This window comes from Phocoena sinus, chromosome 15 (assembly GCF_008692025.1).
Source record: "Phocoena sinus isolate mPhoSin1 chromosome 15, mPhoSin1.pri, whole genome shotgun sequence".
Classification (NCBI taxonomy): domain Eukaryota; kingdom Metazoa; phylum Chordata; class Mammalia; order Artiodactyla; family Phocoenidae; genus Phocoena; species Phocoena sinus.
Window position 1 is genome coordinate 26004202 of NC_045777.1, and position 25316 is coordinate 26029517.

General features: G+C 49.3%; 1 protein-coding gene across 6 annotated transcripts in view; it reads right to left on the reverse strand.

The window, feature by feature from the left end:
* Positions 1–3577: 3577 nt before the first annotated feature.
* Positions 3578–25316, reverse strand: part of DNMT3B (DNA methyltransferase 3 beta) — a 38622-nt gene continuing 16883 nt past the window's right edge. For 2 of the 6 annotated variants that reach the window (XM_032604554.1, XM_032604553.1), the window contains exons 5-23: positions 24357–24482; positions 23500–23709; positions 21749–21907; positions 19118–19225; positions 18073–18217; positions 17312–17371; positions 16077–16202; positions 15897–15941; positions 14413–14492; positions 13998–14110; positions 13452–13635; positions 12827–12911; positions 11758–11903; positions 11338–11428; positions 10884–11032; positions 9961–10046; positions 7346–7415; positions 6488–6606; positions 3578–5125 (exon numbers count right to left, since the gene is read on the reverse strand). In XM_032604554.1, coding sequence (XP_032460445.1) covers positions 4984–5125; positions 6488–6606; positions 7346–7415; positions 9961–10046; positions 10884–11032; positions 11338–11428; positions 11758–11903; positions 12827–12911; positions 13452–13635; positions 13998–14110; positions 14413–14492; positions 15897–15941; positions 16077–16202; positions 17312–17371; positions 18073–18217; positions 19118–19225; positions 21749–21907; positions 23500–23709; positions 24357–24482 — 2244 coding nt within the window. In that variant the 3' untranslated portion in view covers positions 3578–4983. Of the gene's footprint in view, positions 5126–6487; positions 6607–7345; positions 7416–9960; positions 10047–10883; positions 11033–11337; positions 11429–11757; positions 11904–12826; positions 12912–13451; positions 13636–13997; positions 14132–14412; positions 14493–15896; positions 15942–16076; positions 16203–17311; positions 17372–18072; positions 18218–19117; positions 19226–21748; positions 21908–23499; positions 23710–24356; positions 24483–25316 lie in introns of all 6 variants that reach the window. The other 4 variants (XM_032604556.1, XM_032604555.1, XM_032604557.1 and 1 more) reach the window with 4 other exon arrangements.

The following is a 25316-nucleotide window of genomic DNA, read 5'->3' on the forward strand; positions in this document are numbered from 1 at the left end:
CGAGGGACACGTGATCTCCTCAGGCTCCACCCTCCTCCCTGAGGCGGTTAGCCAAGGTTGTCTGGGTCAGATTAAGCTTTGACTGAGAAAGGTCAGAGGGTAAACAGAAAAAAGAACTTCCATCCAGCAGGTGAAAGTTGGGAGACTTTACTATGCGTCTTTAAGCTACCGTTTTAAAGTATGAGGTAATCTCATTTTCCCAGATAGAAATTGTGAGTCTCCTCCCCGAAAACAAAACCAAAACACTATGACTTCAAGACCCGAGTTTTCCAAATGTATGACAAGATTATTGAACTAAAAAATGGTGTCAGGGGCTTCCCTGGTGGCGCAGTTGTTGAGAGTCTGCCTGCCGATGCAGGGGACACGGGTTCGTGCCCCGGTCCGGGAGGATCCCACATGCCGTGGAGCGGCTGGGCCCGTGGGCCGTGGCCACTGGGCCTGCGCGTCCAGAGCCTGTGCTCCACAACAGTGAGAGGCCCGCGTACAGCAAAAAAAAAAAAAAAAAAAAAAAAAAAAAAAAAATGGTGTCAGGTCTCATTTGCCTTGAGGACCTCACAAGCTCATGGAGAAGAGGACTGCAAAAGTAAGAAATGATAATACAGAGTGCTTTGTGCTGAGATGGATTCTTCTATCTGTCCACAGGGAAGGAGGGCTCAGATTAGGGGATGTCTCTTAATGCTGCCTAGAGTGGAGGAAAAGGAGGCTTCCTGGAAGAGGTGAGAACTGGAGGACCTGTCTGGCAAAGTGGAGAAGGCTGTTCCAGGCAGAGAAAAGCGCATGCAAAGACTCAGAGCAAGTAGTCCCAACTCCAGTAATAAAGTTAAACAGAAAGAAGGAAGAAAGGAAAGAAGGCAGAAAGGAAGGAGGGAAGGTAAGCTGGAAAAAAGTAAGAAGGGAAGGAAGCAAGAAAGGTAAATTGTACCATAGGCTGCAAAGGCCAGCAGGTAATTTCAGGATCCAAACACACACACACACACACACACACACACACACACACACACACACACACAGAGAGAGAGAGAGAGAGAGAGAGAGAGAGAGAGAGAGAGAGAGAGAGAGAAAGAGAGAGAGAAAGATGCAGGTGAGACCAATGGATTCGCAGAACAGATTCTAACTTACACCTCCTTTGCCACTGGCTGTGTGGCCTTGGGTATGTTAGACTTCTGAGCCTCAGTTCTCTTACCTATGATCACAATAATCACTGCCTCACTTCAGGGTTGCTGGGAGGATTCTCTAACAGTAAACAATAAAGCAGCCGCCACTTACTCAGCACTCACTACCCGCAAGCACTCTGCATGTGCTTCACATACACTGAATCATTTGATCCACACGTCAACCTTATGAGGTTATTTTCTCCATTTTACACTGGATAAACTGAGGCACAGAGTGGCTATGGAGCACATCCAAGGTCACAAATAAGGAGGGGGTGAAGCCAGGAGAGGCATCCAGTCTGGCTGCAGAGAGGAACCAAGGATGAAACACAGGCCTGGAACAGAGAATCCCTCAAGAAGCAGTTGGCTGGAAAACCAGAGGGACTGAGGTAGAGTGGGGCACCCTCTCTATCTAGTGCTCATCTCCAACAGCCATGGAAAAACTGTCCAGAGGTCAGTCCCTGCACCCCCAGGCAAGATCCCTTCCACAGGTCTCTGGGGTGCCGGATGCCAAAGCCACCCCCATCAACTCTCCCTAACAAGGAGCACGGGGACCCCGATGTGATGGAGGGGAGGGGGTTGATGGACACAGTTTCAGTGCCAGATGCTGCTGTTGCTATAGTTAGCATCTGAGCCCAGCTCCTTTGAAACACCTAGGTGAATACTACCTGTCCTTCCTTTTTAAGACTTTAATACATTAATATTGGATGTTACCATCACTACCAGCACCGTCATTAACACTGCATTGATTAATGGGTTTCGTTATCACAATGCCATTCAATACATGTGAGGGCTTACTACGTGCCAGACACCAGGCAAAGCAATTTACCCAGATCACAGCCTTGAACATTCACAGCAGCCCTAGGAAGTAGGTAGGATTTATGATTCCCACTTTTATAGAGATGAAAAATTCCAAGGGTCACCTGCCCAAGTGATACAACATGCCAGACCCCAGATACAGCCCCAGGCAACTGGAAGACTTTTTCATAAAAGGCCTACTTGTGGTGCAAACCAACTACTTCCCCAAGATCAGAATTTTCATTACATTCTCCATTTGGCCCCAGACCGGGGATCACTGCTATCCAAACCTGGCCCCCATCTTGAGAAAACACAGAGAACTGCCCCGGCAGCCCCAACAAGGTCTCCCCGCTAGCCTGCCCACAGGTGGGCCAGGACACCCAAGGGCCCCTCATCTGAAGAACTAGTTCATCTCCTCTCTTGGGGTTTTGAGGCCGTTTATTTTGCTTCATCCTGTCCTGGCATTTGGTGCAGCACTGTGTACAAGATGGCTTAATAGGGCAGCCAAGGCCCCTGGGGCCTGAACACCTGAGCAGAGCGCCAGCCTGGCTTGGCTTGCGAATTGACAATCGTCTCACCACGGCAACTCTCACCTGAGCTGTCCTAGCCCAGCAAGTGCCTAAAAAAATAGCTTGTTTCTCATTCTCCAACTCTGGACCAGACCCTTTCTGAACTTGCCTTATTAAGGCCCATAACTCTATTCATGGAGGTGGCCGTGATTATAACCTATCTTATGTGAAGAAACAGGTTCAGAGGTGCCAAGTCCAACTGAGGGTCAATTGATACACTATGTGCATCCCATTTACACACCATTCTCCCTCTGCACGCACCAGCTGACCGATATTAACCTCTGGAGAGCTATTGAAATCAGCTACTTTGCCCTGACCCATGGTTAGAGATAGTGAAATATGAGGATTATGGCATGATGGGCTCTGGGCTTGGGACACCTGGCTGGGTGGCCCCAGGTAAACTTTAAGATGGAACTACTGAAGGGAGTTGCAATGTTAAGCTTAAGCAAGATACACATTCCACCCAAAGAGCTGGGGCCACTGGCAGCTATGTTAAAATCTCGGACCATGGGCCACTCCCAACAAGTCCCCTCACTGACTGTGTTGGGACTGTGATATGGCAACTTGGGAGCAGTGGAACAGGGTGCAGGGAAAGCCTACAGCGGGACAAGGAACTGGAGGATCAGCCTTGGGATTCTTGAGTCATCTGGACCAGCTACCCAAGAGCTGTAATAATCTGGAGATGGCTGTTCCAGACATCAAGGCTTTAAATAAACTCAAACACTCCAGTTATTTCTTTGGGGAACCAAGGTTTAGAAACCCATTCACTAGCAGAGATTGGTTCTTGGACCAGAAGCATGGAATTCTCAGGCTCCACTCCAGACTTAATGAATCAGACTCTGGGGATGGGGCCCAGAAATCTCCACTGAACAAGCCTTCCAGGGAACGCTGATACATTGGAGTTTGGGGACCATGGCACTAGATTTGGGGGTCACCGTGGTACTTATGTACTGGGCTTGTTGATGAATGACCTACTGCGACCACCCACCTTTCCACTTTAACCAGGCCCTCACATACCCCACCCATCTGACCTGCAAAAGAACAAAAGGGACACCAGACTGTTAGAGAAATACTGATTTTAATTCAACATAACGTAAACTCTAGGCATCTGTCATCTTTCAGCCTAAAAATTAGCAAAACTGTTGAAACAAGGCACAATTTTTCCCCATACTTTGTTACATGGCTCCAGTTACAAAAAAAAAATATGAAAATGTTAAAACAAAAATAGATGTCTGAGTTTAAAAAAAAAAAGTGTATAAAAAACCTCCCACAAAACCTGTCAACATTGTTCCTTAGTCTACAAAATAGCACCAGTAAGAAGAGTAAAAGGTGTTAAAAACCATTACGACAGCATTTCTGAAATGCAGCTTGTCCGACCTCCCACTCCCCCTAAAAACGATTTATCGATTTATCATGGAATAAAAAAGGACTTTAAAATCTCTGGAGGGAGGGTCGAGCTTTTATTGCAGTTTTCCCCCTGCAGTCTCTTAGATGAGGGGAAAGTGCGAGGAATGGGCTTCTGCCCCTGGCTGTCACTGCTGAGTTTAGAGAAGCCTAAGGAATTGGGGTGTCATACTTCTAATCTGGGGACCTGTGCCTGCGTAGTAGTCTGGAGGGTGGGGGGACGTCTTACCTAAGCCTTCTCCTTCTCCCCCCTCACACGGGGAAGGGGGGAAGACAGTGAGAAGCCATACCTGTCTACACAATACATGGCAGCTTAGAACCCAGCCCACCCCTTCCTGAGCTTCCAGAGGGTTCTATTGCAGTCACTGGGAGGGATTTAGCTAAGGGTAGCCCTGCCCTTGGGTTTATGGGGGAAAAAAATTGCCCTGAAAGTGATGATGATGTCATCCCGGCTGAAATCACCATCCTTGTGGAAAATACTCTAAATGGGCCCCGGATCCCAGCCCTTTATACTGAGGCCAGGGGAACGTGCCGGGGAAAATTCAAGACAGACATGGACATCATGTCCTCTTCTGCTAGCCCTAGAAGAAACCATCCTAGGCCCTTAAAAGGTCCCTTAGCTACATGTCTACTGCCACACACTCCTGGAAACAAGGAGCTGCAGACATTTAAAAAATTAAAGTCTTGCAGTAACTGTCTTGGGTGATTTTTCAGCATTAACCTGAGTATCGGAGAGCTGTCGGCACTGTGGTTTTGGTATCTTAGCCATCGTTTCTCTGAGCGGTAAACCCAGGAGGGAAAAAAAAGCCATCTTACTACCTATTTCAAGTTTTAAAATTTTAGAAGACAAAATGAGCACCGTGTTTGGCCGCTCCGAGTGGCCAGGTCTGAATTGTGCACAAGGAGATGGCACCTCGGGGTCCCCCTGCCAGGAGGGGACAAGGCAGCTCTGCTCCCGACGAGGTACTCGGCCCGACCCCACACAGCTGAGCTGGGAAGGGCAGAGCCTGGGTGCACCTCCTGGGTCGTGGCTCTGCCCACACGCCCTGGTGCCTGGGGTACTATTCACAGGCAAAGTAGTCCTTCAAGGGGGCGAAGAGGTGTCGGATGACAGGTACACTCCAGGACCTCCCGAGCAGCTTCTGGCGGGCAACACGGCCCATGTTGGACACATCTGTGTAGTGTACGGGAAAGCCGAAGATCCTGGGGGTGGGGAGGGGGGCACCAGAGTGAAAACACAGGGAGTCAGATGTGCCCCCTCCAGCGTGCTTAACGCCTCTGGGAGATCCTCGCCTCGGCAGCCAATGTGGCGCTGCTCTTCCTGCCCTTTGACCCGTCCCTTCCACCAGGCCCACCAGGCCTTCACATGAGCCCTCTCTTGAGCCCCAGAGGTCAGGCCCACCAGTTCTTCAGCACAAATGACTGTCATGAGGGCATGGTCCCTCTCTGAGGGCACCTGTCTTGTGCACGCCCCTACACTGACTGGCACGATGCTCCTGGCACATGGATGGTGCTCAGTGGACCTTTCTCAAATGAATGAATGCCAAGATGGCCGGCCAGCCAGCAGACAGAAACATACCTCTCTTCAAACCACACAAGGACAGGAGTTAGGCAAATTGCCTTAGTAAGGAATAAGGACACTCACATAATGGACCTATTTCCAATCATCAGATGCTCAGATAATTTACTGTGAGTAAACTGAAGCATCCCGCATTTTCTTTCCTTCTTCAAAGCAAACTGCTGGATCAAGGGCCAAGCTGGACTTAACGGTAGATGGCAACCAAATATACCAACAGCCTCCTGAATGGCATTCTACCACAGGTCTGGGAAGAGGCTACAGATACACGGGACCTCATTCTTTCCCGGGTTTCCAATCTAATACCACAAATTAAACCAAGAAATAAATCCAGTTGTAGAACTAACATATCTGGAATGTAAATACTCTTATCAAATAACCACAAAACACAGCCAAAAATGTAAAGAGGAATACTCGTAGCCCTTACTACATTCTAATCACAATAACAAAATAAAACAAAAGGAGTGAGAGAAAAAAAATTAAATACAGAACAGGAGAAATGAAATCTCAGAGCTGGTTCCCTGAATCAAAATAGACACACTACCAACTTAGTCAAATAAATGGATAAGGGAGAAGACAGACTGTGGCTAAGGAGGAATCAGCTTTAGAACAAGCGACTTGGCAGGAGGAATCCTGAGAAAGAGCAATGGCACGTCGGCGGGGTGTCCTGTAGCTGGATCCTCATCCATCCTAGTGTCCCAGCATGGTGGGGCGGGCAAATGCCAGGGCAACACAGCCAACATAGACAGATGTGCCGTCTCACAACCTCATGTTCTGGATTCCTCACCACCACAACCCTTTTGCCACTTCTGCTAGGAAATAAGCAGTAACTAAAAAGGTTACTCCCAGCCCTGCTAACATAGAAGGTCACTGAGACCATGTGGAATTAAGGCAAGCACTTGCCCATTCGCACTGCTGGCCTTAACCATGTTTTCTTCCCCTTTCTCTCTATCTGCTTGATTCCCCTTTCCACGTACAGCCTTGCTCACCTTTCTAGCTCAGTGCACCACAAAACATCTTCTTTGCCATTCATGACAACAGGGAAAAGTTGGTTTTTCCCCTGTCTGATCGAGTTCGACTTGGTGGTTATTGTCTGTACTTTCTTTAACTGGAGAACAAAACGACATCATGGAGTGAGCACAGAATGAAGGGTTCTGGGTCAAGGCTCAGAAGCAGGTAAGGGAAGGAGGAGGGAGGGGTGGGTAGCAGAGAGAGAGAGTCGGGGCCGGGCTCTGAGAGGGAATGAGAAAAGGAAAGTTGGAAGGACAAGAACACTCTGTGCTTCCCACAAACACCAAGAAGTTAATGAACAGGAAGGACCAGCCTCAGAGAGAACAAGAGATAAACAACAAATGACCACAAATGAGATCACATGGGGGCCAAGAAAACAGAGTTATTGATCAAGCAAGATTAAGCAAAATTGAAAGTCCCCCCAGACTGTAGAGGATGGTCAACCAGGGTTTGAATGAATGGAGCTTAGCTTAATGGAAACATTGAAAAGTGAGTTTATGGAGATCTTAATAGAATTATCCATGACTTAACCATAGATTTTTTTTTTTTTCTGCAAAAGTGTACTCATTTCTCACTGGGAGGACGAGCTGAGTCTCTGTGGAGTGTGCCTTCACAATCGGAAAGTCTACTTGCCTTTTCTCATAGTGATTTGTTTATCAAGAACCTCTCCTACACTGTACTTGAAGACAGGATAGAACAATTATGTGGGGAAAGAAGCCCAGCACCAGGGAGTCGCGTGGGGGGAGGGGCAGGAACAAATTGGACACCAAGGTCAAGTCCCGATTAGAGATCACCAAGTGCATTTCCCAGTGGGCCAGGCACAGAGCACATCTTACCTTTGCTGTCCTATTGAACTCCAGGCAGTCCTGCAGCTCGAGTTTATCATTCTTTGTTGCTATCACAGGCCTGAGAACATCCAAAACCCATTACTTCCTACCACCTGGAAAGGGGCCTTGGCTACGTGCCTCCCAAGGTGGGAGTGAGAGCCCAAGCTGCAAAATGTGCTCTGGCAGTGAACTTTGCTACAAATACATGATAAAAATGGCCCTGGCATGAGCACGAGCCTGTGTGCTGAGCCAGGGACAGACTAGCCCCTTGATGGCGGCCGGGGGGCGGGGAGCCCAATGTCCAGGAGTGAATGCTCCTCCTTCCCAAATGTTAACAGTGGTCAAAGCTCCTTCACTGAGGGGAGCAGGATGGGGAAGCACATTGTTGGAGGAGCCAGGAGATGCCTCAGTCTCAGCCCCACTGCTCACTGGCTGAGTGAATGACCTTGAGCAAGTTCTGCCACCTCTCTGAGCCTCAGGAGCTTGGATTAGGTCTTTGTGGGTCTGCTCACTCCAACTAGCACATCAAACCCACGACTTGGTTGCTTATTGCTGGAGTGCAGCCTCAGGAGGCTTTAATAATCGGTCCAAGTGAAGACAAAAGGTGGTTCACAAAAGGACTAAAATTAATTCCCCCTTGTAACTGTCACCACTGAAACCTGCAAAAGCAGAGAGAGGAAAACAGATGCTTGAGAAGGAGAATGGATAGAACTTCAGAAAATGAAGCGGTTAAGCAGGACCAGACCAGAAAACCAGCAAAAGGTCTGAATGCACAGGGTTGATAAATGCCACAGCATCCCTGTGTAAGGAACTCCAAGGCCAAAAAGAAATCAGACGTAAGATTGGATATGGTGCCCACAAGAGGGGCCATCGAACACAGAATAATGGCTCACTGACCTCACCCTCTCTCCATTCCCAACTCTTCCATGGACCCAGGGGAGCTAAGGGCTCACAGCCCTGCTCTACCTTCTGTCGATTCTAGGACTGAAATCTTAACAACCAAGATGTTTGGTCTAAAGGCTGGATTCGGGTCTGTGACCCGGGGTTGATGCTGGCTGAGTCATGGATCCTGCAGAGCCCACCTGTAGCAGTTCACTTCTCATCCCAACTCAGATAATGCTCAGCAAATCCCATTATCTAGAATCTGATCCCTCCTGTAACCCCACAGGACACTCTCCTGGAGCCACTGCTCTCATTGTGTTCAGTGCATGTGGATGGTACCTCTTGAGCACAACACAGTAATCAAAGTCAGAGCCCTCCTCCTCTGAACAACACCTCCGCTGCCTCCCCACTTCTGCATTCACCACGTGATAGTCTAGTCTTCCTCCAGAAACCCTGAGAACCAGAGACACAACTCATCTCATCCGCTTAAAATCTCACGTGAACTCCTGGGTCAAAGTAAATATGTGTTGCCATGACTACAAGCCTCACATCATTTGGCCCATACTTCGGAGTTCTCAGCCCTCCTCTCACACCCACTCCACACCCACTCCCCACCCCTGGAACACTGTTCTCCAAGCTGCTCTGCGAATGCCCGTCACTGGCCTCCCTGATCCTCTCCCTTCTGCTCTCAACTGCATGTCTCCACTCCATCACTTTGGGTCCTGCTGGGATGAGAAGCCTCCCCATCAACTCTTCCAGTGCCCCCTCCAACCCTGACCCTGAAATCATTTGTCTTCTCTACGCCTCCCTCACTGGCTCTGTGAGAGCCAAGACCGACATCTAGTCACCACGGAACTGGCAGCAGGGACAGAAGTGTCTGGAAGGGTGACAGCTCAGTAATGGAGTGAATAAGCCGAGTTCGTTCCACACATGGACACTGCGCCATCTGATGGGCTGATAATGAGAATATAAGACACCCAACAGAAATCCCAAGCTATTCCAGTACCTTCTGACCTCTGTCCACACTTTGCTAAATGTCTGAAAGTTATGTTTCCAACACTCCCTTTTAAAGAAGAATTTTTTGGAAGCTAACTCATTTGCAAGTTATATTACCATCACATTTGGTATCTTAATTAGAAGGTTGGTCTCCGTGAAGCCACATAAAGGAGATAGTTAATCCTCAGCCGAGCCACTTGCCTTGTGGCTCTCAACATGAAAGGACTAATGAAAAGTTGGGGAAAGATCTCAGTCAAGAAAATCCAAGGGAGACAGGCTTTGGGCTACCAATTGTTATCTCAGCTCTGCCACCTGATTGGTCACCACAGGCCTGGTCCAGGGATCACTTGGTCTCAGGGGCAGGGAGATTAAGTTCATTTCCCAATGGACCGTAACTGGGAGGAGAGGTGGGGTGTAGAAACATCAGCATCCCTTGCTGGGAAGAAGCCTGCTCCAACACATGGCACTTTTAAGCACCAGGTCCCTAGGCAGAGCAGAAATAAATGTACTGAGGAATCCTGGCCTGAGATTCTCAGGTACTTGGTGTACAGCCTAACAGGCTTCAACCATAACCCTATGGTTGAAGGGGTTGGTCTGAAGCAGAGGGTGAGGCCTTTCCTCAGCAGAGCCAGCTCTTTCTACAAGGTTCCAATGTGTCTCCCTCATAAGAGTCGATGGTTAATGGCTCATACCATTAGTTATATTTAACTTGGCTGTTACCTGCCCCACTCGGAGCCCCTTGTTACCTGTTCATCCCGGGCAGGTTGCCCCAGAAGTATCGGGCTCTGTGAGCAGCAGACACTTTGATGGCATCAATCATCACAGGATTACACTGCAGGGAGAGAGAAGGGCAGCTGCTGGGAGCCCATGGCAGAATTCAGGCGGCAGACAGGTGACATGGCAGTCCCCTGGCTGTGGAGGAGGCATGGTTCCTGTCAGGCAAGGGACAGGCTAATTCCCCTCAAGAATCTGACTGAAGGACATAGCTAGTGCCCCCATATTAATGGTGGGGAAAGAGACCAGATCAGACTGGCAGGTTATAAGAGAAAGCATCCCCTGGGGGCACGCCATGTAATTACAGAATGTACTGTGTACAGTGGTAAAAGCAGCTCAAAATTGAAATCCAGCAGGTTGAGGTCCTTGTTATGGGAGTGCAGTGTTGGCAAAATCTGACTTCTGCCACTGACTGGTCAGGTTCACAGGGCATGAGGGAACAGACCAGCCAGTTCTATAACCTCACTAGCAGAACTTTAGCTCTAACGTTGGGGGGGGAAATAAGTATGTACATAAAGTATTTACTACAATGCTTGATGCATATCAAACGGTAAATAATTAACTTGCCCATGGTCCCTAATGCAGAGTTTCTGGGAACAAGGGTGAGAAGAAGAAAAAAAACTCTCTAGAGTAAAAAATCTCTTTCATGATGCCTCCAAAAGTAGGTGATGGTTTCATCATCTGACTTCAGTGGGTTTGGGGTGAGGTGAGAGATCAAATGTTTTCTAAGTACTAAAGAGAACCAACCGACTCCATTCCATTACTCAGACCTAGCCATGCCCTCCACGGGGAACCCAGAAATCATTCCCAACACTGGAAATACCCTACACCCCCATTGCCAGCAGGGCCTCCATGCTCATGTTATCTTGACAGTCAAGACCCCGGGTCCCCTCACCTCCAGGAACCGAGAGATGTCCCGCTTGTCGCCGACCTTCATGGCCACCACATTCTCAAACATCCAGAAGAAAGGCCGGTCTTCACCCTCCTTGGGGCGTGTGTAGTTCAGCAGGTGGTAGAACTCAAAGAAGAGCCGGCCTGTGCCCTCTGAGCCCACGAAAGAAAACGGCAGAGCCAGGTTCAAACCATTCAGCTCACCCCTCCATACTGAGAGCAATGGGTTCCCGATGACTAGCTAAGGCTGATGCCTTACTGTCCCTTCTCCCTGCCACCCTCTGCAATGACAGGCATCAGCACTGCAGTACTGGGGACTGGGGAGTCACTGAGGCATGAACAGAGACAACTGGTAAGTTTGGCAAGAAGCTAACAGCTCCTTCTCAGCCCGCTCCTCCTGGACCAGCACTCAGGGGACACAGGGTCTCTTGGGGCCATGGGAAAGAAGGGATGCTCACCATACAGGCCTTTCCTGGCAGGGTTCACATTTGAGAGATCATTACATGGGCTTCCACCAATCACCAAGTCAAAGGGGCCCCATTCTTCAATCTGCAAGAGAAAAGCAGTCCGGGATGGGGGTGAGGATGGAGAGATGAACAGCCTGGGTTCCAGGTAACCAGCTAGAAGAAAACCCACTTCTAGGTCTTGCTTGGTGACTTCAGTCTCCCAACTCTACTTTTGACCCAAGAAAACCAAATGCTCAGGATACGCTAAGATCTAAATCATTCTGAATGATTTCCAAGTTGCGGGTTTAATACTGCAGCTTGATGGAACCAAACCTTCTCTTCTGCCACAACCCCGGGCATGGAGAAGGCGGTAACGTGGCTGTGAGGACGTGGGGGACTCAGGGAGTGGAGGAAGAGGGGGGCTGCCCTCACATTTTTCTTTGTGATATTCCTGACGTCGTTCACATATTTGATATTGCCCTCATGCTTAACAGTTCCAACGGCGATGGACTCTTCACACACTTCGGAGGCGACGTATTTCTCCACTTTGATGCCCAATTCTTTGAGGACCAAGTACCCTGTTTGGGGGGGGGGGTGTCGAGGGGGAGAGAAAAGACATCAGGGTTGTCCGGCCGAGGGCCCCTCCTTTCAGTGACTCTAAGCCATCTCCAGAACTCAGACCAGACACAGCAAGGCCACGGCAGTCCTCAAGTGGACCCCTGCAGATGGCAGGGTCTAACCCTACCTAACTGCACACTGGGCCCCCCAGGCTCTCTGCGGAGTTTCATGAAGAAAATATGTATATATACCTAGTATAGCCCACTGGTAGCATTTACTAAAACTGACAGGCACATAGCCAAGGCCCCCCATCTACCGCCCCAGCAGAGTCAGATACATGAATAGGGATCTTCTCCAAAACCATGCTGAGAAAAAAAAGCTCTAAAAGCTGTCAGTGTTTCAGGCAGGCGGACACTGGTGAACAAATAGAAGTACAAGTGTTGCTAAGTGCACAGCAACTCATTCTCACTGCTTCCTGCTCTAATAAAAGGGAAATGTTCCCAACAATGTATCACAGGGCAGTTCTGACAATTAAATGAGTTAAATCAGGCAAAGTGCCCAGGGGCAAACATGCATGTCGGCTATGCTTATTCTATACGTGGGAAACCTAGAGGAAACGAGAGGGTACAAGATTAGAGATGTTAGGAGAAGAGTTGCCCAATTAATAATCCCCAATATATCTATGCTTATGGAATGGAAAATAATTTTCCAAAATTCCTGTACATAATAAAAAATAAAATGCAGAGGCTAAAATATCCATGCCTTTAAAAAGGACCAAAAGCAGACCAGGTGGGTGAAATGGTGGAGAGATTTGAGGAGAGAAACAAGGAGCCAGTGGATTTCTCAGAACAGGTGACCAACAGGTACTTCCCAGGGGTCTTTCTTGACACTGACAACGGACACCTGGATCAGGTGAGCATCCCCAGGTGAACTCCTAACTCACCTGTCGCAATTCCGTCAAACAGGGACAAGACTCGAATGGGTCGCCTTCGGTTTGCGGGAATCGCAGGGTATAACTTGGGGGCTTCCTGCCAGGTTAAATAAAGAGGTCATGGAGGTCAAGGTGTGGGTATGGGGAGGGGGACTCAAGCTCTGGGAGGAGGAAGGGCTGGCCTTCCTCTGAGGGACACAAGCCCTGAGCTCTGCCCTTTCTTCGCTGGGATGCCCTGGGGAGCTTTGGCACAGATGGCCCTTCTACCCTTAGATACGGAACAGATGAGGCTCTGACACGGGTGCAGAGTCACCCACAAAAAGACACGTGCTCCTCCATGAACTTGCAGCCCAGGAAAAGCCATATATGCCCACTAAGACTTGGGAGTAGGTCACAGGCTTCCCTCCCCTCTGCAGTTCCACTAAGACTAAGGCTGGGTCAGTTCCATCCCTATTTCTTCAGCAGGCCCTTGAAAAAGCCAAGCCAAGAAGGAGGGGAGGGAAGAACACTGGAGCTGCCTGGGAAGCGCACACGGGACAATAAGCCGGGGCTCCAGTCTGAGGCGCTCAGACACTGCTCTGTACAGCGGAGCTTTGTTTCTGTGAACTCCACGGACTGGGGCGGGTGCCAGGCTTACGTAGTCGAGCCCCGGGTCGCTGGTGAAGAAGGCCTGCAGGCGCACACTCCAGTCCTTGCGGCGCCGCAGAATGCCATGGCAGCGCTGGGGCAGGCACATGTAGCAGCTCCAGGGCTCCTGCAGCTTGGCGTCCGCCGCCGTGCCCGGGCCCACCAGCACCTCCAGGCACTCCACGCAGAAGCACCTACGCCGGGTAGCGGGGAGGAGGGGTGCCCGTCATCAGGCGGCTCTCCTGTGAACCCCACCCTCCCCACGGAGCTGGCGTGCGCTGGCTGAAACCCTCTCGGGCCCCCAGTTGCCCTTCCCCATGGGCGGGAAGGCCCTGTGTGTGAGGAACAGCAACCTCTCCCTGGAAACCTGGACACCCTCAGTCCACAGGCAGCTCTGGGGATCCTTCTCTAGCCCGCTCCCTGCCTTTCTTAAACCCATCCCTACATCCCAGTTCTACTTCAGGGACATAGAGACTTCAAGGACAGGCCCCCACAGATATAATACTGACTCCGGGCCCCAGCCCCAGGTCAGCGAGGCTCCAGTCCCTGTGCTCACCGGCAGCAGCTCGTGTTGCTGCAAAGGAGCAGCTCGCGGCCCTCGCAGCACACGGTGCAGTAGGACTGGTAGCCGTCGTCGTCGTACATGTAGAACAGCTCAAGGAACCGGTCCTGGCAGCCAGAGAGAAATGCCTATGAAATCGGAGACCAGGGACCTCCAGGCCCCGCTCGCTTGCTCACTGGCGGAGGCCCTAGAATGCAGCCACAGAACAGGTCATGGGCGGCCTGGTACTCTTTACAGGGACAGCTGGCTGGGGTCTGCGGGGCACCGCCCCTTGGAGTGAAGGGTGGGGCAGTCGGCCCCACTAGAGCCTTCCCGACCGCCTACACGCAGGTGCTTCATCCTAGGGAAGTGCAGGGAAGTTGAGAAGAAGGGAAGGGGCAGGAAAGTCCAGGGTGGGGATTGGTCTTACCCGGCATGTCTGGCAGAGTCCACCCTCAAAGAGAGGGTGGAAGGACACGGGGTTTTTCCTACCACAGGACAAACAGCTATCTGTAAGAAAGACAGGGATGCAGCTTGTGGCAATGACAGCCCCAAGATCAGCTGCTGAAGCCTTGTGTCTCGTTCTTATTTACTCCACGTTAGGAATATGCCAGAGATTCTTCACCACTTGTTCCTTTGACTGTGCTTCAAAGTTGCCATCTCTGTTCCAGAGATGGAGAGGCTAAATCGACAGCTCCAAGCAGAAGGTCCCACAAGACAGGCAAAGGTCTGACCCAGAAATGGGGGGGCAGGGTGGTGTCCACAGAACAGAACAAGGAGTAGCTGTGCCAGCAGAGGAACCAAGCTTGGAGGGTCTGGTATGAAAAATCTTTGAAGACTCTTTACAGACTAGGACTTCTGGAGAATTTGTGGTGATGCCAGTTTGCCTGTTGTCTCATCGTGATAGGACTTATCCGTGACCAATCCTACACAGAGCCATGGCTCTAATTTCAGAGCCCGAGTCCTTTAACTATAGGCTATCCTGTCCCTTCACATCAGCAGGTCTTACTGATCTACATCACTGACCAGGTGGACCGGGCCTGCAAAATAAATACCAAGCACCCCCTGCCAGGAAGCAGACAGATGAAGGAGTCTTGGGGGATAGGAGGATCGTGGGTCCGGGTTCGCAGAATCAAAAGGGCCTGCTCCGGGCTTCCCTGGTGGCGCAGTGGTTGAGAGTCCGCCTGCCGATGCAGGGGACACGGGTTCGTGCCCCGGTCCGGGAAGATCCCACATGCTGTGGAGCGGCTGGGCCCGTGAGCCATAGCCGCTGAGCCTGCGCGTCCGGAGCCTGTGCTCCACAACGGGAGAGGCCCGCGTATCACAAAAAAAAAAAAAAAGAAAAAAAAAAAGGGCCTGCTCCAATCGGGGCTCCCTGGGTCAACAGCTCTGTTGTTTTCCTACCCAGCACTGACTAACCACTTAACATTTGTTGACTAAAGGACATCGGGCTGAGGAAGCAATAGACACCTGTCCTCACACATTCCGAGTTCCATTAGATGAGTACTGGGCAGTTTCAATCCCAGCGGAATTCCCAGCCAGGGCAAAGAACCAGAGTTGGCTGGAGAGTGACAGTGGTGAAGTGTGTCTGCCTTTCACCCCAAAGCCAGTTGCAGTGCTTGTTCAGGGCGCTCACGAGGCCATAGATCATGGTTTCAGGTTTTGGGCTTTCCCGGCCCAAGCATCCTCATTTCCATTCTGTCCCCAGGCACACTTCCTGCTCACTGATCTTAGGAATCAGCCTCAGTGAAAATCAGGCAACTCATTCTAAGTAGCATCTGAGTAAGATGTCCACGCCTCGACCTGAGGTCAACGCAGAGTTGGGGGTGGACCTCCGTCGGGCAGACCAGCAGGCCTGGAGCACAGGCTGGGAGCACTACCCAGGCAGGAAGCCAACCAGGGATAGGGCCTTACCTTCGAGATTGCTCTTGTTGTTGGAAACATCTGAAGCCATTTGCTCTGTTTAGAAAAGAGAAGGTGTGAGATGAGGTCGGGGAGCCTCTTACTGACCATCTACGCCCTTGCTGGGTGGTCACTACCTGCCCACTCCACTTGAGGATGGACTGTCCCCCAGCCTCCTCGCCCCACAATCACCTCGACTCTGGTCCTCCTCTCCTCGGTCTTTGCCATTGTTATAACAATTTGTCTTGAGGCGCTTGGCTGGGGGGCAGTAGTCAGAAGTGGCGGAGTCGTCAGCTGTGCGTCTTCGTGTCTTGTTCTCTGTGAAAGGTGAGGAGAAGGCAGCCATGGCTGGGTGGGAGGCGGGTGCTGGGAGGACAGGACCCTACTTGCTATGCCTGGATGCCGGCTGCATCTGGCCATGACATGAGTCTACCCTGGGTGTCTCAGGCCCCTCTATGGAAAATTTGCATGAGGACGTAATTTAAAACTCCTCACGTAGCTAACTCACGTACAGGGTCTTCAACAGCTGTAGTTGCAAAATACATGCTCTAGACCCAGCACAAAGAGAATTAGACACAGCTCGGTCTATAGATGAAACCCTGACACTGTCTATGATCCCCAATGAGCTGATAGCCACATGTAGCTACTGAGAACTGGCAATGTCACTTGTATGACTGAGGAATTGCATTTTACATTTAACTTCTATGTGAATTTAAAAACTGCAATTGATCCAATTAACTAATTCATTTGGAACAAGTTGGAAATTTGTGAAAATAGACATCAAGTATTTCTAATGAGAATTTAGCATCCAAATTGAGATGTTCTAAGACACATCAAAGAGATATTGAAAATAGGACTAAAAGGTCATGTAAAATATCTTAATTTTTTTATACTGACTGTTGGAAATGCTACAATGTTGGAAATAGATTAAGTGTATGATGAATATTAATTTTACTCTTTTTTTAAGCTTCTTAATGTGGCTACTAGAAAACATTTAATTATATTAGGTGGCTACTGTTTATATGTCTATAAATTCTATTGTATTTTTATTCAACCTATACAGTATAATCCATAAGGGACATGGTTAAGTTTGACTCTGACCCTAGGAGAGAAAATTACACAGCCATTAAAAATCATAAGGACCCTTTAGTGAGAAAATGACATTTGACAGTGCTTATACGATAAATATTGAGAAATAAAGGGAAAGCAGGAATCCAACCAGTGTACAGAAAGAGCTGGAAGGACATGCACACCCAAAAATATTGCCCTAAAGGGCAGCTGTGAAGGTTGGAGTGAAGGGGCAGGGGTGAGAGCTCAGGTTGACTTTTAACACATTTGATTCTTTTCCAGTGACCACTGTGTATGCAAAGAAATTGAAAGAAAGTGCAGAGAAAAGAGTGCATAGTCAAAAGATGGGGAGGGAATACCGTGTTTCTTTGCTTCTAAGTTCCTACTGCCTGCACGACGAACCTTCGACTTATTAACCACTTTTGGCGGGAGGGACAAAACAAAACAGAAAACACTGTTAAATATAAGGATTGTAGGACAAATCCTGGATTTCTGGAGAGTGACAACAAGAAACCACAGATCCCTAATAATGGGGGAAATGCAATACTGGTCAACGTGAGGATAGATGATGCCCGTTTCTAAATGGAGGTGACTTATAGATTTTGGGTGTTTGTAGGGTTTTTTTTAAAACGCATTCCAAGTTTTCTCCAATACGCAGAGCTTAATTATTTTTTCCTTTTAAAAAAAGGTGCTAGTGAAGATTCCATCTTGACTCTGTTTACTCAAGCTTTAAGAACAGACTCAGGGAGGCGCAAGAGGGAAGGGATATGGGGATATATGTATACATATAGCTGATTCACTTAGTTGTACAGCAGAAACTAACACAACATTGTAAAGCAATTATACTCCAATAAAGATGTAAAACAATTAAAAAGTAAATAAAAAACAAAAAACGGATTCAATCCCGGTTATGTGTACTTGACCTTTTGGCAGGAAAGTGTCCAGTGAAACTACAAAAGGCTAGGCTGTTGGAAAAAACTCACTAAACGAAGGAGCCAGCCAGGGCCGACCGGCTGCTGTAAAGCCAGGGTGGGATGGGAGGCAGCAGGGGGTGACTGCATCTCCCCAGGGTGCTCCCACCAGCAGAAGTAGGGGTGCTGCCACAGGGAGCCATTCCCACCTGGTTGCCTGTTGTTGGGTTTGAGGCCCTCGACCCCGGTGGGTTTAAAGCCCCCGTGGGCCCACTCCAACATGGGCTTCAGCTGATCCTCCAGCGAGTCTCCAGGGCTGCTGGGGAAGGTTTTGCCAGCCCGCATCCTGGCTTTCTGCCGAGATAGAGAGAGAATCTGATGAACAGGAGGGGCGGGTGCTTGCCTGGCCCCACCCAGGGATGCCCCTTGCTGGGGCCTGCATTCCCCTTTACACTGGGCCCTTTCATAGCCAGACAGCTGTCCTGAGCTGTGGTATGTGACAGCGAGGAACGCCCTGTGCAGGGACAGGCCATGGGGGGAGCGTTAAGTCTCCCCACACAGGCACCAAATATGATCTCTTCCCCGTAGGGAACTGGAGTGGTCAGCTCTCTCTCGAGGGTAGAGGATCAGAATTAGCTGTGTCACTTTTAGCTATAGGTAGAAGCATCAGCCAGCACTGTCTCATGGCCTCTGAGAAAGCTCCAGGTTTCTTGTTTAATTTCCCTAATGAAGGTGTGGAGGTGTTAAGTCCTATTTCAGAAGCACCAGGACTTACATGTCTAATTAAGCACAGAGCTTGTCTCATAAATGCTGGACAAAGGACACTGATCTTTTCAGTTGCAAGTCAAGGTAGAGGAAGGACAGAGCCTGACGGATCCCACGGACAAGGGGAGGAAGCAGCTGACCCTCAGCAGCTGCCCAGTCTTGGCCTTGAACCACAAGCTCTGGAAAAGCTTGCTCACTGGTTTGAATATCACCTCCTACTTCCCAGGGCTCCTCCTTCCTCATTCAGTGGGCAATTCAGACGGGAGACCAGCGGGGAGCTGGGGTAGCACTAGGAAATCATGGGCGGATTCAAATCCCTTCCTTCCCTTCCCAGCACGCCTGTCAGGCCACTGTCTTTCAACCTCCTTCCTCCCTGCTTGCCCCAGTCCCCTCCAACCCATCCTTGGCCACACTGAGTTGGCTTTCTGTATGTTTCTTGCTTTAACCCCATTCTTGGGGCCAGGCCCTAGCCACCCACCACCATGTTACCTCCAGAGCGTGGTACATGGCCTTCCTGTAAGAGACCAGCTTATTGAAGGTCGCCAGGTTAAAGTGCTGGCTGAACAACCCCAAGGCCACCAACTTATCTGCTGGTATCTAGAAGAGAAAGCCGTCATCAACATTCACCTACAGCCTGTGTCTTGGGTGCCCTGGGTTTCTCATGAGCTTATTCCTGGGGATCAGGTTCACAGATATTTTCAGAGCAAATGACTTTCATGATCCCTGGTGTGACCCCCTTGCAGCTCAGTCTTGAAATTCACCACGGATGCTCCAATTTTAGGGGTTTTGCACATGTTCTTTCCTCCTTCGTGAGCATGACAAATAGCTGTGATTACTGTTTACTGTCTACTTACTTTAGCCTTTTATTAATTGAGCTAATGGATGTGTTTAGAGAACAGTTCCTGGCACAGACTACGCTCTTTTTAGTAATCGTGAATTGTTAATACAAGAATTCCACTGGGGCTAAAGATCCATATTCTACAAGTCTCATCCCCAAGTCCCCAGGCCATGCATGAACCACTTGGGTTGCCAATTCTGAGATGAAACTGGGCGTTCAGGTTTCAGAGCTGACAAGACATGTGATATTTCATTCTCCCCAGTGCTGGCACTCATGCTCCCCTCTCAATCTCTAAGCCCAACCACCCATAGGAGTGTTGCCACTACTGGTGAGAAGGGACTGGGATTCAACACAGTTGTGCATGGAAATGCAGGTGCTACCCCAATGCCAAACTGCTTCAATACAGCAAGCGGCCTAAGCACCAGGCCCCATATTGCAATGCCATCCCATAATGCTAACATAACAGCATCTTGAATACTAGCATCAGACGCAGTCTTGCTAAGTCTTGCTAAGCACATTTTATGTCTCACTGGGCCAAAGCAATTACAAACACTCCATGTTTTTTTTCATTTCTTTGCACACAAATCATCGCCCTGCAATTAGATGCTTCAGGGAGAGCACAGGCCCAGGACATTCGTCCTTCAGCTCCCTCTGCTGGCCAAGGAGGACCTCTGTATGCAGACTCTCCCCAAGAGGGATACTCCAGGTCATATTATTCTTGCCCTTTGAGAACTTCAATGTGTTAACGGAAAATGGCCCAATTTATGGGAAAACTAGAATCTCAACTTGAGGCCAAGTCCCACAGATGTACTAGCTGGCCCTTCATTCCCACACCTGCCTCCACCCCAGCCCACTTGTTCTGCAGTTCCTCACCTAACCCCTGGACACACTGAGGGATGCGCTAAAGACAACATCGCAGGAAAAGTATTGTTTGCCGCATTCTAATCAAACCCTGGAGGTCTACGAAGGTGTCTTCAAAAAGGTGTAAGGGGGCTTCCCTGGTGGCGCAATGGTTAAAAATCTGCCTGCCAATGCAGGGGACGCGGGTTCGTACCCCAGTCCGGGAAGATCCCACATACCCCAGCGCGGCTGGGCCCGTGAGCCATGGCCTCTGAGTCTGTGCGTCCGAAGCCTGTGCTCCACAACGGGAGAGACCACAACAGTGAGAGGCCCGCGTACCGCAAAAAAAAAAAAAAAAAAAAAAAAAAAAAGGTGTAAGAATCAAAATAGCCCGATTCATCCCCAACATAGACTCATCAAGAAACATGACTATCGGGCTTCCCTGGCGGCACAGTGGTTGAGAGTGAGTCCACCTGCCGATGCAGGGGACACGGGTTCGTACCCCGGCCCGGGAAGATCCCACATGCCGCGGAGCGGCTGGGCCCGTGAGCCGTGGCCGCTGAGCCTGCGCGTCCGGAGCCTGTGCTCTGCAACGGGAGAGGCCACAACAGTGAGAGGCCCGCGTACCGCAAAAAAAAAAAAAAAAAAGAAAGATGAGTTTTACAACAGGACAACTTTCAAAAATATATGTACATGAAAAGAAGCCAGACACAAAACAGTATATATTATATTATCTACATAAGTTTGTGTATAATCCAAACTAGTCTATAGTGATAAAAATCAGAACAGCGGTCACCTATGGGGATGGTATGTACAGGGACGTACTGCAGAGGTCGAAATGTTCTATATTTGGGTTGAGATATTGTTTACATATGTGCATACATTTTAGAAAATTCATTGAATCATAGATCATGAGATCTATGCACTGCACTGTAAGCCAATTTTTATCTTAATAAAGTATTTAAAAAAAATATATATATATATATATATATATATATATACACACAAAAGGTGAACTTTAAATGGCTAATATCAATAATCAAGAAACACTGAAATCACCACTCAAAGAATTTTTCCATAACTCTGCCCCTAGGACTAAATGACTGAGTCAGACACCCCCTCCTGTCTCTTCCAGGCTTCTCCACTGGAATACTTTGAGGGTATCTTCCCAGGTGGCCACTCCTGCCCCTCAGAATTCATACTGGTGACTCTGCCTCAGAGAAATGGACCAACAGACCCCAGGTGGCCATGGATCCAGAGCTCTGGGCCTGTGTGAGCCAACGAGCAAGGGAAGTTTTTGTCCTCCTTTTGTACACAGAGTCACAAAGTCTCATCCATCTGCAGAAAGCAGGCCGTTATCTTAAAAGGCAACTGTAAAAGGAAGGGAAGGAAAACACTGTGGGTCTGTAAGCTCATGAAAGCTCACCCTGCCCTGGACTCACCTCAGAGAACTTGCCATCGCCAAACCACTGAACCCACCGCATGCCAGACATTGCCTGACGCTTGGAGGTGGCCTTCCAGGACACCACCATGGCAGGCCACCAGGAGAAACCCTTGATCTTTCCCCACACGAGATCCCCTATTCCAAACTCTTTCCCGTCCTGCAAGAAAAACCACATGAAGGAATTGCAATGAGACAGACCAGTTGGGCCAAGGTAAAACCCTGCCGGTCCCACTGACCCTAATGGCAACTGCCTCGGAGTCTAACACAGGGCTTCCTGCAAGTGCAGGCAGAGTTCCTCAGGAAATTCCCTACCTCCAACACTTCCTGGTTGAAAATTCAGTGAGAATGGCTTGAAAATAAGGGGAAGAGCATGGGCAGGCTTGCTTGTTTGACAGGAACGTGGGGTTTTTTATATTTGATCTATAATATGTAACCTGTAACATATAACCTAGTATCTGGAAAGATATTAACTGAAAACTCACAGGAAGTAAGAGAGTAAAAAACCTGGATATTCCCACCACAGGCCATCAAATGGGATATTACAAAGCCGTTAAAATGCAAAAAAAAAAAAAAAAAAAAAAATTTGGTCGCTTGCACATAAAAACTTGCCATAAAAGGTGAGATGCCCATGGAATCATGCAGGTTATTAAAATGTATCTAGAAGATCTACTCTGGGACTTCCCTGGTGGTGCAGTGGTTGGGAGTCCGCCTGCCAATGCAGGGGACAGCGGTTCGAGCCCTGGTCCAGGATGATCCTACATGCTGCGGAGCAACTGGGACCATGCGCCACAGCTGCTGAGCCTGCGCTCTAGAGCCCGCGAGCCACAACTACTGAACCCATATGTCACAACTACTGACGCCTGCGTGCCTCGAGCCCAAGCTCCGCAACGGGAGGGGCCACAACAGTGAGAAGTCTGTGCACCACAGCAAAGCGTGGCCCCCGCTCGCTGCAACTAGAGAAAGTCCCCATGCATCAGTGAAGACTCAATGCAGCCAAACATAAATTAATTTTTAAAAAAAGATCTACTCTGAAGTCATGTACATGGAAAAAAGGATTTCTACATGATATGTGTACATACATATACACATGCATATGTAGGAAAGCCTGAGTGAAACCAACAAGCTCAACTGGTTAATTATGAACAACCCTAGATGGATTACACTATACAATGGATTATAGACATGAAAGGGAGGCAACTCCAGTTCCCAATAAGGGAAAGAAGCAGATCAACAATTGTGTACGTAAACATGATGAACAGAATTATGAATTATATATACAAGGCATATATATCTAGGTAAAAAGATGTCATGTTCAGAAAATCAGTAATCCGATGGTAAACTAATCTGGTGCTTGAGTTATGTCTAGAAGATAAGGATACAGCAAGGACCATGTTGCATATGAAAAATGTACTTGGCGAGTGAATTCAAATATTATGATAGGGCTTCCCTGGTGGCGCAGTGGTTGGGAGTCCGCCTGCCGATGCAGGGGACATGGGTTCGTGTCCCGGTCCGGGAAGATCCCACATGCCGCGGCAGCGGCTGGGCCCGTGAGCCATGGCCGCTGAGCCTGCGCGTCCGGAGCCTGTGCTCCACAACGGGAGAGGCCACAGCAGTGAGAGGCCCGCGTATCGCAAAAAAAAAAAAAAAAAAAAAAAAAAAAATATTATGATAAAAGTGACAAGAACCGTAGTAAGTCACCTCTGGGTAAGTGTTCCCTTTTCCCTATATTCAGCCCTTCCCCAGTGGTACCTGATACTCAGTGCTGTCTGCATCTCTGCCCTCTGCGTCCACCTGCGGTGACTCCATGCTCTCCTGCTGGCTGTCCTGGGCCAGGCGGGCATAGGGCGTACTGCTGCTCTGGGGCACCACTTCATCATCTGTGAGGTCAATAGTGAGGTAGGGGCTGGCAGGGGACAGCCATGGCGCGCCTGCAGACGATCCTGTCCGCCGCCTCAGGGACTGTGGACAAAAGGACACACAGCTTGGGCCACAGCAGACCAGGTGGGTGATCAGAGACCAGTGGTACCCCCAATGGCTTCCCAAGCAAGCAGAAGTGAAGCAGAGTGAAGATGTAAGTTAATGAAACAGAGACCACCAAGGATGGTTTTCCAGGAACAAGTAAGTGTCCCTTAAGTGGCGAGAGAAAGCAACTTCCTTAAGGACAAGGACAGAATCAAGGACCAAGTCAGGATAACAAGTGATGCTCAGAGAGGGCTCCCTGGTGCCCAGCTTTGCAACAGGAGTCGAGAGTTGCTGTAACCCATGGGGTTGCCTCAAGAGAGTCACTGAAGATACTAAGGAGACAAGACAGTTCTGGTATCAGTGGTTTGAGCTTTTTCCGAGGAGGAGTAAGAACCCAGTCAACAGGGAATTCTTGCATTCCCACCACGGTTCCATCCAGGGATCAGGCCAGGAGAGAAGTCATCAGGCTTAGGAAGAGCTTACCCAGCACCCGGGAGAGAAAGGAAAGGTAAGACCCTGAAAGGGTGGTAAGTGTGAAGAAAGGAAGCAGGTTATAACAGCGGCCACTTTCCGTGGTGTGGTGAGAGGGGCAGATCTTCCAGTTAGAGACTGGGGGCAGGGGTCTGAGCGTCCGGGGAACCAACCCTGCTAGCTGAGAATTCCACGGGGGACTCGTCCACGTGGTTGCGGCCCTGCCGGCCTCGGGTGGAACGTGGGGAGGGCCTGTGCCTCTCCCGGCTGGAGGTACTGTTGTTATTTCGAGTTCGGACCTGGAAGCAAGAGAGGATAAGCACGAGAGGCCTTTGGTGAATGGAGGCTGGGGTCTTAGACAGGGGGCCCAGAGGACTGGGCTTGAGAGGCAGCCTCAGGCCAACAGAAGTGAACAAGGTGGTCTAGCAGGAAGGGATTCTGGACTGGTTACTTCCCACCCAGAAACTCCCCAGTTTGTGGGATAAGGGATCAGGGTGGCCAGCAGGGCTGCCCGACAATCTACAGCAGTTCCCACTCTGCCTGGCACAGCTGAAACTGGCACCTGCAAATTGAATTGAAAAATAAAACCCAAGTTTACTCTCAATCAAACACTTTTCTTTTCCAAAAGCATTATTACTATTGTTGCATTCCTCCCAAAGGTACTGGATCGTCAAGACGGATGAGAAGCCCTTATGCTTCCTTCTCAAAAATGGCATGAACTTGGGTGTTGCAGACCTGTGTTCAAATCCTGCACACAAGAGAGTTAATGTTTAACCCTGAGTAAACTACCGGCGTCTTCTGTCATCTGTAAAAAAACGGGATGATACACATCACATGGGTGAGATTATCAACTGCACCTGCCATGGTCACCAAGTGTCAGCCTGCTTTCTAACAGGCTGGGTGACCATGAGCAGTAATTACCTTCCCATTTCCAGATTTCAAGTCACAGAATCCACCTACAGAAGCGACTCCCAAAGGTAACGGGCAGTTGTATCATCCACCTGCAAACTATCACCCTTGGGCACTTCCTAGAGTGCTTCCCAAAAAAGTAGAGAACTGCCATGTGAAAACCATCACAATGATAATTCATTAGCTTTGCTATCATTTTCCAATTTCAAAACATTCGTTCAAAG